The 17,251-nt window shown below is 33.7% G+C and overlaps 1 protein-coding gene across 1 annotated transcript in view; it reads right to left on the minus strand.

The window, feature by feature from the left end:
* LOC149424329 (G protein-coupled receptor Mth2-like) overlaps positions 1-17,251 on the minus strand; it is a 92,110-nt gene that overhangs the window by 8,049 nt on the left and 66,810 nt on the right. The window contains exon 5 of the mRNA XM_089651459.1: positions 542-726. Coding sequence (XP_089507585.1) covers positions 542-726 — 185 coding nt within the window. The remainder of the gene's footprint in view (positions 1-541; positions 727-17,251) is intronic.

Consider the following 17,251-nt stretch of genomic DNA (forward strand, 5'->3'; position numbering starts at 1 on the left):
GATCAAGAGAGTGAGATAAGAGAAGAATTCTCACTCTGAAATAAAAACAAAATTTCTCATCCTAACTTATAACAATAAATGTCAGCATACCTACATAAGGTGTAAAGCACGTACCCGAAGAATTTTAACCAGCGATTAAAAATGTGATGATTTTGCTGAAAATTGATATCTGTCCGATGATATTTTTTTACAATTAAAAAAAAAAAAGTTTCTATCACACGTCGCACAATGATCACTCTGTTTCATGTCGCGAAGGGATCACGAGATACGCGCTCTCTCCTATGTTACTGTGCTGCTGGAACGAGACGGAGTGCATATCACGTGAAACGCCAGGATGTACCCAATCACTCAGTTTGATTTTTAGTTTAATTGAAAAAAAAATCATCGGACAGCAAAATGACGTCTACATTTTCACTCCAAATACGCTGAGGAATCGCTTGTTGAAATCCTCCGGGTACGTGCTGTTACACCTTGTGTGACACTACTGACGCACTGACTCTGACTATACATAGTATCAAATTGATTATTCGTAATGGGTCACCTGTAGCGAACCAGCACTGCGAGCGTCCAATATTAGGGTCCAGTACTCCAACATATACATCGTATGTATCCAGCAGGTAGGTGATGGTGGTCAGGACGAGGGGAGCCCCCCAGGCGTACAAGGAGAATAGCAGCAACTTCTTGCGGTCCTTGCTGTGCTGCATGCCGCGGATTGCACGAATATTTCTAGAAAGAAAAAAAAAACATTTAAAAAAATTATTTTAAATGTATTTGTAATATGATACATAGTATTAAGGCTGATGGGTCCATTGTTACCTTTCCCTTCTTATTATAAATGGTGAGTTAGAAGTAGCAACGGAAGATACTCTCAGAATTGCCCTGGCGAAAGACCACCATTCAAAATTGAAACAAACCAGATCTTTTTTTATTACAAAACAATACATTACAAAATAATAAGTTAAAATGTATTATTCCCAGTGAGTTTACAAAACTCATTTCGGGAAAGACAACATTATATTAAAGACAAGACAACATAGATACATTAAAATAAATAAACGCAGAAGTTATTTTGGAGTTCCAAAGAAAGAACGTGTCAGTCATTAATAAAACTGCTGAGGAAATAGCTTTTAAGAGCTTTTGCCAATGTTTTTTTGTTCGTTGCCGGAAGTTTTAAATTACTAGGTAATGCGTTATATTGCTTACGTGCAATGTATTGTAAGGAGATTAGTCAGATTCACCCTCCCGTCCTCCTCTTCTCCACCACCTACCCCTCCCCCACTGCCCTCAGCCTCACAACGTATCCCAATTTGGGATGCCATAGTCCAATTGTATCGAGACGTTTGGGAGCTGTTGGGTCTTTTGTGCAGTATTCATAGAAGAGCATTTTTTTAAATTTAAACGAAATAGACATTGTAACGGAGTTCTCAGAGGTCGTACCATAGAATTTGTTTATTGAAAAAATATTTCAAACTGTCATTGTATTTATATCAAGGTATTATGACAATAATATTAAACACCGATTTACTTATAAATCGTAGTGTTGTATAAAGTTAAAATTAGTTTGTAACAACGAATGATAAAAATTGGTTAATAATGATAAAATATTCATACAATGTGCCAATTGTATTTACATATTTTTTATCACCTGCAAGATTTTATTAAAATTTATCTAAGTAGCATACATATTTATATGCCAATATTTACCTTCCAAAAATCACATGTCATGCATGCGAAGTGAGTATTGTGTTTCAACATAAAAGAAAATCCTATGGTATTGGGTAATAATTTAGAAAATGTTGATAAATAAAAAACACATTAATAAAAGACAAAATTTATATTTAACACACACGAATGTTTTATTGAAATCGTCAAAACTAACTAACTATCTGACAGGGCAGGCGGAAAGGATAGACTACCGCACAAGTCTATCTTGGCACACACACCTTGCACGGAAAAAGATGAGTACGGCTTTTTATCAAGAAATTGTGCAAAATATTTCATTTCCTAGTAAAATATTAGTCATTCAGAATATATCAGAACCGTCCGAACCGTACTTGTACGAATAAATAAATATAATGGACGAGATGCAATAATATTAGCATTGTTAAGAACACGTGTTCCGACTTCCTCATAACGTATTCGTGCTTCACTGATGAAATTTGTCAAATCATTCGTTATAAGCCTCCAGTCCCGTTTTTAACAGGAAAACGAAAACATTTTTAATAAATTAACAATATTTTTTCTCAGTTAGCTTCAATCACATTCTTATATCTTTTCACACACACTCTCCTGTTGTTCTGACTCTTGACATAACCCGGCTCAAGAGATGGATTCACTTGATCGTGCCATGTGTTCTTCGCGTTTTAAGCTGATTTGCATAATGTTATGTTCCACGTTATGCTCGCCCACAAGTAGTTCAGACAGGCTGGCGATATAAACAGTCCTGTAGTTGTCTTCGGATTTCGGATGGATGAGAGCCGCCTAAAATCATCTAAGCCTAAGACGTTATTTGGAGGAGGTCTATGTCCGAAACTGAATGAATAAATACCTATGCAAACGAAGAAAATGGGTATGTCTCTGTTTAAGGGTATAAACAGAGACATACCGGCAATGCAAAGATTAATTTAAGCGTGGAACTGCACACTATGGAATTGATTTCCTGCGTGTTTAGACTCCGGATGTCTAGACTGTTCCACTTGACAATCCCACTACCCATATACGAGAAGAATATATCATTGATGTGCCTACCTACGCGAATTATTGATTATAGTACTTGATTTATAGCTGGGTACTTCGTGCTAAGAGAAGACTTGAATATTAAATAAATAATTAAGAAATTACGTTGCGGAAAAAACTACTATTTACCCTCTGGGTGACACAATCATTTCACAGAAGTAATAAACTGCAGGACTTTCCCAAACACCTACGTGCCCTGTGCCACGTAGAACATTGGAAACATTTTAACACTGTATTTTATTGTAGTAAAAAAAATCCACCTGCTAAGCTACTTCAAATTGTTTGATAAAAATTAAATTTTCTGAAATCAATATAAAATAAATGGAAATACTACCTACACATTTAAAAGGGCTCACATACCACGTGCTGTAAACCAAGTAAATTTGAATTAATATAAAGTTTATACAGTGAAAAAAATAAAAGTGGTTAATTAAACATTCTTATCAACATTTTAACTAACAAAGTTTTTATTTTTAAATTTAATAATAAAATATTTTTTTACGGGTATAAATGGATCACTGATGAAAACCATTGTCTGCATCATAACTACACCAAAAATTTGCAAATCTGCAAAAGAAAAAAAGAATCTAGTAAATTAATGTAGTAGTAGTAATAGTCTGATGGTTTTTTATTTTTTTTTTGGTTGGAAAATTTCTTATAAATTATTAAACACTTTTTTTTATTGCAAACTAAAGTTTAAAATACATTAAAATCTTTATTTTTTTAAATCTTTCCATCCTGACGTAGTTTTTTTTAATTTTTTTATTTCATATATATCCCGTTAAACTACAGATAAGTAGTTTGACAAACAGGATTTTTATTACAACTTTTTACAGATTACAACTTAGACCTTAATTTATACAATAACAATAAACTTACACATTAAATCGCCTAATACAAATTATTTCTACCTAGTAGCCATGTTTTCAGCAAATATCCGACTCTATTTGGAAATTCGCATTTCTTAATATTACCAGGTAGCATATTATATATTTTAGGCACATTATACTCAAGGGTTCGCTGTCCGTAATTATTATTATGTTTAGGTACAAGCATGCCTTCATTCTTTGTGAACCTAGTATTGTGCCCATGTTCAACTTTCCTCTTATACTCAGAGTCAGATATGTGCTGAATCAATATTTTATACCACAATAAGGCCTGCACCGGCAAAACTGTTAAATTTTGATACAAAAGTGAAATGTTTAGTAATAAAATCGGCTGTTTTACTAACTAATTTTCGCTTGAGGACCCTTCGCTTTGGGTACCCAAACCTACGATCTTTAGGTGAGTTAAATATGCCAATTCCAGGAAATTGGAATGGTTTAGTTCGAGCTATCGAAATTGGCATTGGTGTGGCAATTGATAATAACCTTGTCAGAAGGAAGGTGACGACAGCATTTCACGTTTCTTACAACCTTTTCGTTAATTTGTTTTGTAGCTATATAAATACTTTTAATAGTCGATAAAGTTCCACCTTTACGAGTGCTTACTTTGTCAATAAAAATGTGACAAACTCACGAAAAGGTCAATCATGAACAGAAGAGTGTTCTAAGCTACTAACGTACACACATTGAAAGTGCAAAGCGTGATGTACGCATTGCTGGATAATATTTACATGAGAAATGAAGCGAAAAAATAGGTCCCTTTTTTTACCTCTAACTCCCCCAATGCTCTTACTAAAACTACCGAATCCGGTCTACGCACTCCGCTTATTGCGTTCTTATAGTAGAATGTGGAGCAAGTTTCGACAGTCTTGCCATTATATTAATATTACTTTCTAAGTCAACGCTGTTGTACTTGACAACGATAGATAATGGGAAGATTAGAGTGTCAATATCAATAAATCCATGTAAAGTGAATATTATGTACCTAAAATAATACTCGGTGTAGTACGAATCCAAGTAACTATTGAATAATCCATTTTCTTTTAAGATGTAGTTTATTTCAATAATATATGCACAATGGATAACTGCATCAAATTGTCCTAAAATAACAAGCACTGACATGTTATTTTAGAAGCGTTAGGCTTCTTTTTCATTAGCTTTTTCATTTCATTTCTAAAAACAAGAAAGCATTTCGATTAACTTGTTATTTCAGGAGCATTGGGTCTCTTTTTTATTGGTCGCTAGTGACCTTCAATTCTAAATTATCGGTTACTAGTAATTATTGTGACATTTAATTTCTAAAAACAAGAAGGCATTTCGATCAAGAAAGCAATGGATTAATGAATCTCAAAACCAATTTATCAGGAATTCAACCAATCATTTTATTTTTAATAGTACTAAGGTACAAATCGCAAGTGCTCTCACTGTTTAATTTGGCAGCCACCTCTGTACTGGAGCCCTAAAACACTTGTAAAAATCTGTATTTACACTATGACACGAGCTCAGGGCCCCCAGCCTGAGGGTGCCCCGGAACTTAGATTTAGAGAGGTATAAATCAACGGGCCCGGGGCTCAAGCAATCGTAGTACTTATTTAATATTTAAAGCTTTGTAATTTAAGCGGAAATCCGACGCAGTCTTCCACTCGGCTACTAGCCAGTCAAGCTGATATATTTTAAAGACTTTACTTTAAACTATACTGAAAGATTTCTTCTAATATTGTTGGGATTCTGACTTTCGTAAAAACAAAAATCGAAAGCAATTATGGGTTTGCCCTCCCACCGAGGAAAAATTCGGCTACTGCTCTTTCAGTGTCTTTGTGAGTATAATAATTCATATTCTACTCCCTTCTCCTGGGGATACAACGAAAAAAATTTCACCTGCGGCGTTTTTCCGTTTCTTTGTTAAAGTCATAAAAAAATGTCCACTCCCTTCGCTCTTGTCACTTACCTACTCTAGTCGGAAAGGCCATAGTTCCACAGGCTTCGAAGCTAATGAGGAACTGGGACTAATTTACGATAATCGCATTTTATATATCTGTAGTTACACATTAAAAACATATGTATTCATTTAACTTTTATTTGACCTTTCCGAATGCTGAATGTATTTTCATGCCACTATTCAATATAATAATAGCGGTATCATGAATTTTTAAAATTATATTTAATTTTCTAAGACTCACTTATCTGCTAATCACTATTAGGTATCAGAGCACTTTCTTGCATTAACCCCTTGGCCTCAACTCCAAAATTAAGTTTTTTATGTAAATTTTGTTCCTCTTATGTTTTGTAAAAAATCACATTCAAATTTGGCATTCTACATGCCCCCTCTCCCTCTTCCGATGGCTCATGAGTTATGTTTGCTAACTGCCTTTTGAGTTTTAGACGGCCGGCATAGTCCAGTGGTAACGCATTGGACTGCCATTCCGAAGGTCGCGGGTTCGAACCCGGCGTGCGCAAATAAATTTTATTTGATTAATTTGTGTTATTTCACAATTAATTAATTAAAATAATATATAGTATATTTGCGGCACGTTCCAGAGTGGAAGATACTACCAGTATCGCCCTGGTGTAAGACCACCATTCAGAATTGAAACGTTGCTCCAAATGGCTTTAGCCGTGTTTAGTGACTAGATCTGAATAGCCAGGTACTTCCCCACCTTCCTCTTTCCCCTCCCCACTTACCTTCAGCCTTACAACATCCCCCAACTGGGGATGCCATAGTCTCACTGGCTCCAGACGGGAGCAGTTGGGACTCTTGTGAGGTATTCACTATAAAAAAATTAAAAAAAATAAAAAAAGATCCTCCTCTGCACTTGTCGTCCTTGAATTCATCAGTAGACCACTGGAAGTACTTTGTAGATACACAATTAAAATACTAATACCTACGACACGAAGCGAAAAAATCGGTTCCATTTTTTTTATCGAACGATAAAACTACCAAAGCCCGTTCCCCCTTACTGATAATCTCCTGATATTAGTGGAACACGTTTGATATTAATAAGTACGCAATAACGCCTCTATGAATATTGGTGATTTTAATACTACAAAAGGCGTAAAAAATAACCTTTTTAATATATTTTTCAATAGTATGAGTAAAGTTGATCCGTTGTGGCCATTGATTTACGCACTGTTTGCTGTGTGAGTCGAGTTATTTTGCGCAAATATACCAATGTTTACTCTTTCTGTGACCATATTATTTGTATGTGAGATCAACATTGGAGACGTGATTTGAGTTAAGGTAGGTTCTAAAATAGGTGACGGGCGACGTGGGTTACAGAAAATTTCAATTTATCTTTATCACCGGCCAAATTTATTGTGACCCAACCTGGCTTTATCTTTTTTATTGAAGGAAGCAAATATTTTGGGGTCTGACATTATACGTTAAATGAAAAACACACTTTTTAATTCACCACTTTCATTGAATTAATAAAAGACAGCCAACCAGGTTTCGCTTATCCGAAGCCTCATTAGTGCTTATATATTAACTAATCACAATTACATAGACATGGGTACATGAAAATAATACAGTGAGAGAGAGAGATAAAAATAGAAAGAAGAAGACATCTCATAGGTGACAGAAAAAGATACAAGAAAAAAAGAGGGAGAGAAATTACTATAGCAAGGGTAGGTAAGGGGAAGAGGAAATAGTTTAAACGAGGGTTAGCGGAACAAATTAAATATAGGACTGTCAGTTTCGGCTGTCAGACGGCTTTAATTTTGAGGCTTTTTAGGCCAAAGTGTCTCCCTCAACCAGTATCTGCCGATCCAACCCGCAATGGAGATGGTGGGCAGATGCATCCGCCACTAAGACCTGGACATACCTTATACCATAAACCCGAGCATCCCTACTAAGTTAACAAAAACAGCGAACCACTTGGGTTGGATCTATGCCAAACGTATTGATTATCCAATGAATAGTTCCTGGGGCGTCGCGACCAGTAACCCACCTCCTAAATTTAATTAATCATTTACGTTGTTCAACTCCAGAGAGGAAGAGAAAATACCAATATTTTCTTTTCTTCATATTAAGCTCGGTATTTAAAACCACAAACAGCTGGCTTCTAACTTTGACATCATACCAAATCATTAAAATTTAAACGAATTGAAATTTGAATAACCGCTAAAACCTCAAAGTAAAACAATTAATAAAAATAATAATTTCGATTGAGATTGTTCTGTAACTCTTGACTCCTTTAATACTTTCTTAATCCATCGTCTTGCACCGCAGTGGGAGGGATTAATTCAAACTTCCGTCACTCCTAGACACACTGATCCTGAGACTTCAACTCACCCCTCGTACCTTTTTTCTTCCCAGATATTTCTTTCCTTCTTTTCCCAAAAAATCCTCTACATAGCATATCCAAAGATGACATAGGCCCGAAGGTAAATTATTTTCCTGATAGCCTCCTGTGTGGAAAAAATGAAATTTTAAAAAAAAATCGATTTGCTTTGAGTTTAAACTGATTGTGGGAACAATTCAGATAAGCGACAAAGTACTTAGTTAATAAAATTATTTTATTTTAATTAATCTGTATTTGAAACTTATATATTTCTATACACAAATAACACAATTATAATTTGCTCGCGTGTCTGCGCTAGTATTATATACAAATCTTCGATGTTTAGATTGAATTGAAGACGTCTAAATAATAGCGGTTTTTCGTATATTTTGAATTATCTCAAACAAAACAGATCCCACTTATAATAAGAGCTAAATAGAATTTTACTATCTCCTCCTCCGGTTTTCTCTTCTACCTTTTTCTGTCTTTACATTACCCGATAAAGCTAACATAGTTGGTGACCGGATAAATGATCGCAATGATAATTCATCACATCTTTAAAAAGTTATATAAAGTCATGGAAAGTGATTAAACAAAAACTTTATTAACTGAGTTAAGTAGGTTAGGTTAAGTTAGGTTAGGTTTAAATTTTTTTTTTCGTCGTTTTTAATGACTTGATCACTTTTTAAAAGTGAGTTGAATTGTCACTGTGTTGAGTTATCATGGAAGCAACATAGTTATAGGCGACCGAGTCTGTTTTATAAAATACGGTAAACCCGCGAACGGTGAAGACTATTATCGTAAAAAATACAAAAAAAAATTATGTTTGGAATTCATGGAGCAGCACAGCTATTTTCACATTTTAACGTATTTTTCATCATGAGTCATGACGCTTCGAAATATCAATGTATCTGACAAAAAATACCGAAAGTAGTTGTAATAACATTTGTAACATGAAACTCATACAACGTCAGGTAGCAACTAGGTACCAACCCGTAAACGTAAATTCTAACCACCCAGTGACGATGGTTAACCCCTTACGGCTGTAGTATATTGACCATTATATTTCTTAAAGACCCTGACAGAAAGTTGGAGAATTCGATTTTGTTTACGCTTTGCTATGAAATCCAAACAAATGGAAAAAATTTTAACGTATCTGAAAACTAAAAACAGTTTTTGAAAGGTGATGAAACAGACTATCAAATTTTATTGTAAAAACACAAGTAATTTTCCAAAAATAGCACACTGTTTTTTCGCCAAATAACTGAAATAAAATTACGGATAGTAAAAAATACACATTCGATTAGATTTAATGTATTTTATACATTGCTGTCACCTCACTTTTTCGTCGTTTCATATAAAAATTCAAAGTTTCATAAAGTTTTCTCAAATTGCGGTCGAAACCTTCGGTTTCATTCATATTTTACTTTACTATACTTTAGTTAACTTCTAGATTTAAAAAGTTATTTCTATGAGACTACATGTGCTATTCTGAAAAGCGAACAAATTAACTCTATGGGTAATAGTTGTTTGTTCGCAAAACCGAACAAATTAGCTGGAGGGGTTAAATATAAGGTCAGAAAAATATTGATTATAATATGATAAACCTAGATTAATTGTGTAATATTATACGTTATATTATTACATGATAAGCTCGCTAACAACGCTCACGGTAACGTTACGCCAAAACCTCCATCTAATAACCGATTAATTAACCAAAATTCGCAAGTGTGAATAATTATCCCGTTATCGGAGCCAAATTGAGTTTTTCCTGTCCGGACAGATTGCCCAAATCCTGCTTATTATATTATTAATTTATACCTCACAGTAAAAAGTAGAGAGGTACTTTGTTAATCTACGCGTTTAGATAGGCAATGTATAACGTACATCGTACATACGTTGTTCAGTGGAAAGTAATAATAATATAAATTAGATTAAAATTTAATGGTCCCCGGGTTATTTTTTATTATTTATTTCAGATGATTAAGCTACTGTCTACGCACGGAACGGATAATCCCATTAAGTGTAATCTACACCGATTTGAAAAAAAAAACAGACGATGCGAGAGTAAATAAGAAATTTCGGATCTGAGCTTCCAGATAGGCCATCGTCAATAAAGTCTAGACAAGGCATATGGTTGTAAAAAATGACACAAACACCAAAATTATTGGTGCCAAAAAATAAGATCGCAGAAGTATTGCTGTTTACCCTTTTGTTGGTTTGCAAGGAGCAAATTTGTCTCTCGAGATATTATGCTCTCGAAGCGATGCGATGGAATTAGATAGAGAGTTTTGTTTTGAGAGATGATAATATATCGATGAGACATGAAATTGGTTATAATGTGTTAAAGAAAGATCTTCTACATTTGAAAAATTAGCTGCCTGACGACAAAATTCCATCGTTTTTTCTTTTTCCTGGTTCCATTGGCTTAAATCAAATATTTTTCGTACTTATTCGATCCGGTGATTCACATACATTTGTAACATTCGGAATCGGGCAAAATCACGCACTCCTTACGGAGATCTCGATAAAGGTGAAATGCTTAACACTTAATACTAATAATTGATTTATTTAAAAAGAGCATCGATAAAATATAGATTTTATTTTATTATCAAGCACAAATATTAAAAAGTTTTACGGTCATAATCTAAGGAACTCACAGCCACATTACACAAAACAAAACTATACTCGAAAAAGGATTTTTAAATAGTAGATATTGGAATGCAATTTTTTTTCTAGGCTTGTAAAAATACTTAAATAAAATTATCGATCGTAGCAAATGTGATCTACTCGCAGTATTTAATTAAAACATTTATCATTTTCCTACGCCATAAAATTTTCAAACAATGAAATTTTCCATTTTTTTTATTTTATTCTTAAAGAATGGGTTCAAATTATTATTAATGTGTTACATAACATAATTATTAACTAATTTAATTACCTATTTATTAAAGAAATATTCACGGGTCTAACTGGGGAGCTAGTCTATTTACTTAAACTTATGAATAATAAAAAAAATGTAGGTATATGTAGTTAAAAATTTTCTAATTAAAATCTAAAATATTACTTATATTGAACATTAAAACAATGAGTAATAATAGCAATAGGATATAAATCTAAAAAATCATAGTTAAAATATCAATCAAGTTTAGGATAAAAATGTACCATCGGTTTGTTTTGAAATTTTGAATACCTCTTCTTACTTTTTATTGCATCCGGTAATCGTTATATCTTTGGGCTTAGGTATTTGTAGTGGTTTAGGGCAGCTGTTGTGTTGCATCTGGGTACAAATATATTCCTTGATTTTCGTGGTCTTACACTTCGCGTTAAGGACAGTTCGGATTCTTAAAAAAATTTTAAAATAGCATTTTGTCCAAAAATTTTTACAACCGATAGGACCTTAAATTTTATCGAAAAGTTCACCGGTTAGAAAATTTCATGATTTATAATAATAATAATTTTTATAATAATAATAAACTGTCTATTCTGGTATGTGGGGAGGTTAGTGCAATCCCACACATTCCATATATAGATACAAAAAAAATATATGATCAAAAACAAAAAGATAGAACAGAAAAAAAAGAATAAATTGAAAATAAAATAGAATAAAATGATAAAATTAATAGAATAATAGAAAGTTGAAGCCTTTAGGGAGCCGTGACTATATTAGGCGCTAATATTTTTCTCCAGTGTGCGTCAATGTTGGAGGATGGAGTGAGGCGGGCTTCCATAGTGAGGATATTTCCAGAGCTTCTTATCCTTTCCCTCATTCCTGCCACCCTGGATCTAATAAGGGCTGCATATCCGAGAACTCGCCCCTCCGTGAACATACGGGAAGCGCTGCAGTATCTGGGGAGACAAAACATTGTGCGGAAGGCGTTGTTGTATTGGACCCGTAGTCTTTCTGTACTACTCTTTTTGTAGTTTGCCCATAGTTCGCACGTGTACAACGTTGCGCAGAAGGAAAGGAAGAGCGTTCTTTTTACTGCGGTACTGCAAAGGCAAAATCTTCTACTGAGCATGTTTGCTTTAACGCTGAGAGCTCGTTTTTGTCTATCGATATCATCATCGTCCATCAGATTACTGATGAATATGTGTCCAAGGTATTTAGTTCCTTCGGTCACCTTCAAATTCACACCGTACAAGATAGCTGGAGGAATATTTTTCGGGCCTTGCCCATGTCTTATGACCAATAGAACCGTTTTAGCGGGGTTATATAACATATTTGTTTCATCAGCATACTCTTCACAGATTTTCAGAAGAATGCGCACTCCCCTTATAGATGGTGCCATCAGGACCATATCGTCGGCATAACTGACGTTATTCAGACACTGTCCTCCGATGTGGCAGCCTACTCCTGCATTGTTTAGCCTTTCGGTGAGTTCGTCCATGTACAGATTGAACAGTATCGGTGACATGAATCCTCCCTGTCTGACGCCGCTCTTTAGGAGGAAAGGTTCGGAAAAATCATCCTTCCATCTTATTTGGTTTTCCTGCTGTCTGTGCCACGAGTCGAGGATATGGATCACCTCCGATGATATGCCTCTTTCTCTGAGTTTGGCCCATAGCAGAGGATGAGAAACCCTATGTCGAAGGCCTTGCTCAGGTCTAAGAAACATGCATATGAGGTGGTCTTTTTATTTCTGTAGTATTCCAGGGTTCTTTTTACCGTAAATATAGCAGTATCGGTAGCAGTTTGCTTTTTGAATCCCATTTGGTTGTCATAAGTTTTACACTTTAATAATAATTTGTTGTGTCTTATAAATGCTTCTAGATGCAATTACACCGTACTGCAACACCGAATATACCAGAGCAAAGTAAACCATTTTAGTATTTGAAAGTTTTAAAATATGTATTTATTTTTGTTAAAAAAACTAATATTTACCTTAAATTTACGAAATTACCTTACTCGACGTAAAAGAAAAAGAAAATATTTCATATATTACACTATATTGTCAATTACAAAGTAATTGCTTTCCACGAAAGTATTTAAAGATAATAATAATAAAAAGACAGCATATAATGTCATCACGTGCTTCTGCATCTACGAATATATGAATGCGATTCATTATGCAGGTAGATAGACGACCGTGAGTGCAAAAGTCAGTAACATTTCTTTACAATATATTCCCTTGATTCGAGTCCGATAAAGTTTCAAGTGGTAACGGCTGCATGTTGTGCAACACGGATACTATTTTTACTTTTTATAAACACCATGTTCTCGGTGTATTTATGGAATGTTTCCTAGAAAAAAGTAACGACTGCGTCTTACTATAAAGAAAAGCAAATAATTTTACAAATTATAGCTCACATATTTTTATTTCAGTTCATTATACTAAAATTATGTTTTGTATTGTAACTTTATGTGTTATAACTTTGTCGAAAACAAATCGAAAAAATATTTACTAAGTACAACACTATAAGTTAAATACATCATGCCCCAAATTAACGCAAGGAACATTTTTCTTTGTATTAAAACAATTCATTTACGTCAAAGTGAAAACAGACGCTTGAAGTCAACAATCATAGAGCTTTTCTATGCAAACATACTTCACTCCAATTTTTTTTTAATTAACGCATCAATCACAATGAATATTATGGATGCTTACGTGAACCGAAACAAAGAGGATTAATTATTATTCGAAACATGAGATGAGGACCTTTAAATTACAATATATAACCACCAAGTAAAGCCTTGTGTAATTGATACGAAAACATGACGTATATTGACAGAGGCTAAAGCCCATCGATAGTGGAAACACTTCAACTTATTGAGTGATAAATGAATTAATTATTTGGGTTACAAATTGAGTTCTGCCCTTTATATTTCTGCAGAACTATTATTTGTTTATTTACACACCAGTGAGCTTTTAAGTGGAATAAATATAAATTTAAGTAATACAGTTATGTTAACTCGTATTTGTTGTAGGTACATTGTAACAATAGTAAAACAAGTAGATGGTATTGATTTATAAAATAAATAAAGGTTTCTTAATAATTTTAATTTTGCTAATTCTCTTAAATGTGGTATATTTATTAATTTTTTTACATCCCTTGGTAATTATTATACTATTAATTTTAAAAACTCTACTTCTCCAAATAACTAAAGTCTTCTATAATTCTCTTAACTGTCGCATGAACTATAATTATAACAATTGTTTCAACCATTTCCTATGCATTATTATTTTAAATCGTGATATCTGTTTTAACTATTTTGATTATTGTGTCACTTATTTTTCTTATTTTTCGATGAATTTAAATTGTTTCATTTTTAATTTTATACACATCTGTTTTAATTATTTTGTTTATCACAATGTCTCTTATTTTTCGATGAATTTAAATTATACCAATTTTATTTTTATATATACCTGTTTTAATTTTTTCAATTATCTCAATGTCTCTTATTTTTCGTTGAATTTAAATTGTTCCATTTCTATTTTTATAAATATCTGTTTTAATTTTTTCGATTATCTCAATGTCTCTTATTTGTCGATGAACTTAAATTATTCCATCTTAATTTGTATATACATCTCTTTTAACTATTTTGATTATCTCAATGTCTCATATTTTCTGATGAATTTAAAAAGTCCCATTTTTATTTTTACAAATATCTGTTTTAACAATTTAGATTATCTATTTGTCTCTTATTTTACAATGAATTTAAATTGTTCCATTTTTATCTGTTTTAACTATTTTCATTATCTCATTGTCTTTTATTTTTCGATGAATTTTAACTGTTTCATTTTTATTTTTATATACATCTGTTTTAACCATTTTGATTATCTCAATGCCTCATATTTTTTTTTGATGAATTTAAATTGTGCCATTTTTATTTTTATAAATACCTGTTTTAACTATTTTGATTATCTCAGTGTCTCTTACTTTTCGATGAACTTAAATCGTTCCATTTTTATTTTTATATATATCTGTTTTAACACTCTTCCTATTGTTCTAATTCCGTTAATTCATATAATTCTACTAAGCACTAGAGTAACTAAACATCTGCAAAAACACATCTTAATTATCAATTTTTATGGTTTTCCTTTTCCTTTATCTTTATACATCCACTTAACTCACAATGTTACTGATGAATTCGAGCCCCCACCATACACAGACGCTTATAATGGACCCAAATAACCCAATCGATAACATACTAAACATCACGGTTCAAACGACAAATGATATAAATGAATATAAAAAAAACTATCTCCACACCTAAAGCACTAAAAAATTTTGCCATGAATATCCGCAGCCTCAATAAAAACTTTGACAATTTACTTGTACTCCTAACTGAATTAGGGAATGAATTTGATATAATTGTGCTGTCAGAGTGCTGGATAAATGCAAATTATATCCCGAAAATAATCAACAACTACTCCGTGTTCAATACAACTCGGCACATGTCCCAATCCGATGGGGTCATAGTTTATGTAAAATCTTACTTAAACCCTATAGTGTCTGAAATTTCAGTTGAACATGCAAATTGCCTCAAAGTTACTATTGACAACTTAAATGTCTTCGCCATATATCGCTCCCCTAAGCTCAATAATGTCTCCCCTTTTCTCTACTCACTCGAAAAAAAAATCGAAGACTCAACTAAAGATCTCATCATAATAGGTGATATCAACATAGACATACTAAACGAAGCCAGCCCTCATACAACAAAATACCTAAACCTAATGGGCCTGCATGGCCTTATACCATACATCAACATACCTACCCGAGTCACACTCACTACTAAGACATGCATAGATCACATCATGGTTAGAACAAAGCGATCTGCTAAATCAATTGTGTTCGAATCTACTGTAACAGACCACTACTCAACCATCCTAGAATTACATAATTCAAAATCTCCTCCCCCTAAGCCCAGTAATCCTACTCATAAAATTGTAAATATGGATCATCTGATAAAGGCAGTAGAACTAGAAAAATGGGAGTCTACCCTGCTTTCTGAAAATGTCAACACAGCTCTTGAAACGTTCTCTGCATCACTAACTGCCCACATTAATTACGCGTCTTTCCCCACCAAAACAGCCTCCAACAAAAACAAGAAGTTGAAACCTTGGATTACGAACGGCCTTATCTTCTGCATACGTAAAAGAGACAGACTCCATAAACAAGCACTAAATAACCCTGACCCCCAATTCTCACGATTCTATAAAAAGTATCGTAACATTTGCAATAACCTGATAATAATTACCAAACAAAAATATTATAAGAAAAAAATTGAAGAATCAGGATATGACAGCAAAGTAATTTGGAACGTAGTCAACGACATATCAGAAAATAAAAAAACCTCACTCAACATTCAATCACTAGTTATAAATGGGAAAAATATCCAAGTTCACGGAGACCCAGAAACCTTAGCTGATCACGCCAACCATTATTTTAGTAATATCGGCTCAAACTTAGCCAACAAAATTTTGAAAGCCACAAATAAAACCCAAAATTTTCTAGCTTCAAGGGTAAGACAACAGAACTTTCTACATCCCACACTTATCCTAGCCCCCACATCCACCAAAGAAATTGTTGACACTATACTCTCTATAAAAACAAATAGTGCTGCAGGTAATGACAAAATTTCACCTTACATACTAAAACACATAGCTCACTTCATTACCACACCGTTAAAACACATTGTTAATCTAAGTTTCAAAAGTGGCACCTTCCCCAACCAACTAAAACATGCTACGGTTATCCCAATCTATAAGAGTGGCGACAAAACAAATATCGAAAACTACAGACCCATTTCTTTGCTAAGTGTCCTATCAAAAATCATCGAAAAAATTGTCAAAAGTAGACTTATCTCCCATTTGGAAACCCAGAAGATTCTCTCGCCCAATCAGTTTGGCTTCCAAAAAAAAATTAGTACAGAATCTGCAATCTTAGATTTGACTGAGAACATCTCTAATAGCCTGGATGAAGGCGATTCCTGTCTAGCCATATTCTTAGACTTAGCCAAAGCATTCGACACGGTTTCCCATCCCATACTCCTAGAAAGGCTATCTCAAAAAGGCATCCGGGACTCAACTCTTAACTGGTTCTCCTCATACCTAACTGGTAGATCACAAACTGTAAAAATTAACAACACAGCTGAAAGTAACCCTCTACCAATTCAATTCGGAGTCCCACAAGGGAGTGTCCTAGGCCCTATTTTGTTCCTCATTTACATCAACAAACTCTGTAACCTACCCATAACCGGAAAACTAATATCCTTTGCAGATGACACTGTGCTCATAGCTCGTCATAAAAACTGGAAAGGAGCATTTGACATAGCTCAACACGACATAGGCCTTGTAAAGAATTGGTTAGATGACAATCTCCTGACACTCAACGCTGGTAAAACAA

This window comes from Hesperophylax consimilis, chromosome 4 (genome assembly GCF_061612785.1).
Source record: "Hesperophylax consimilis isolate HC1 chromosome 4, BYU_Hcon_1.0, whole genome shotgun sequence".
NCBI classification, from domain to species: Eukaryota; Metazoa; Arthropoda; class Insecta; order Trichoptera; family Limnephilidae; genus Hesperophylax; species Hesperophylax consimilis.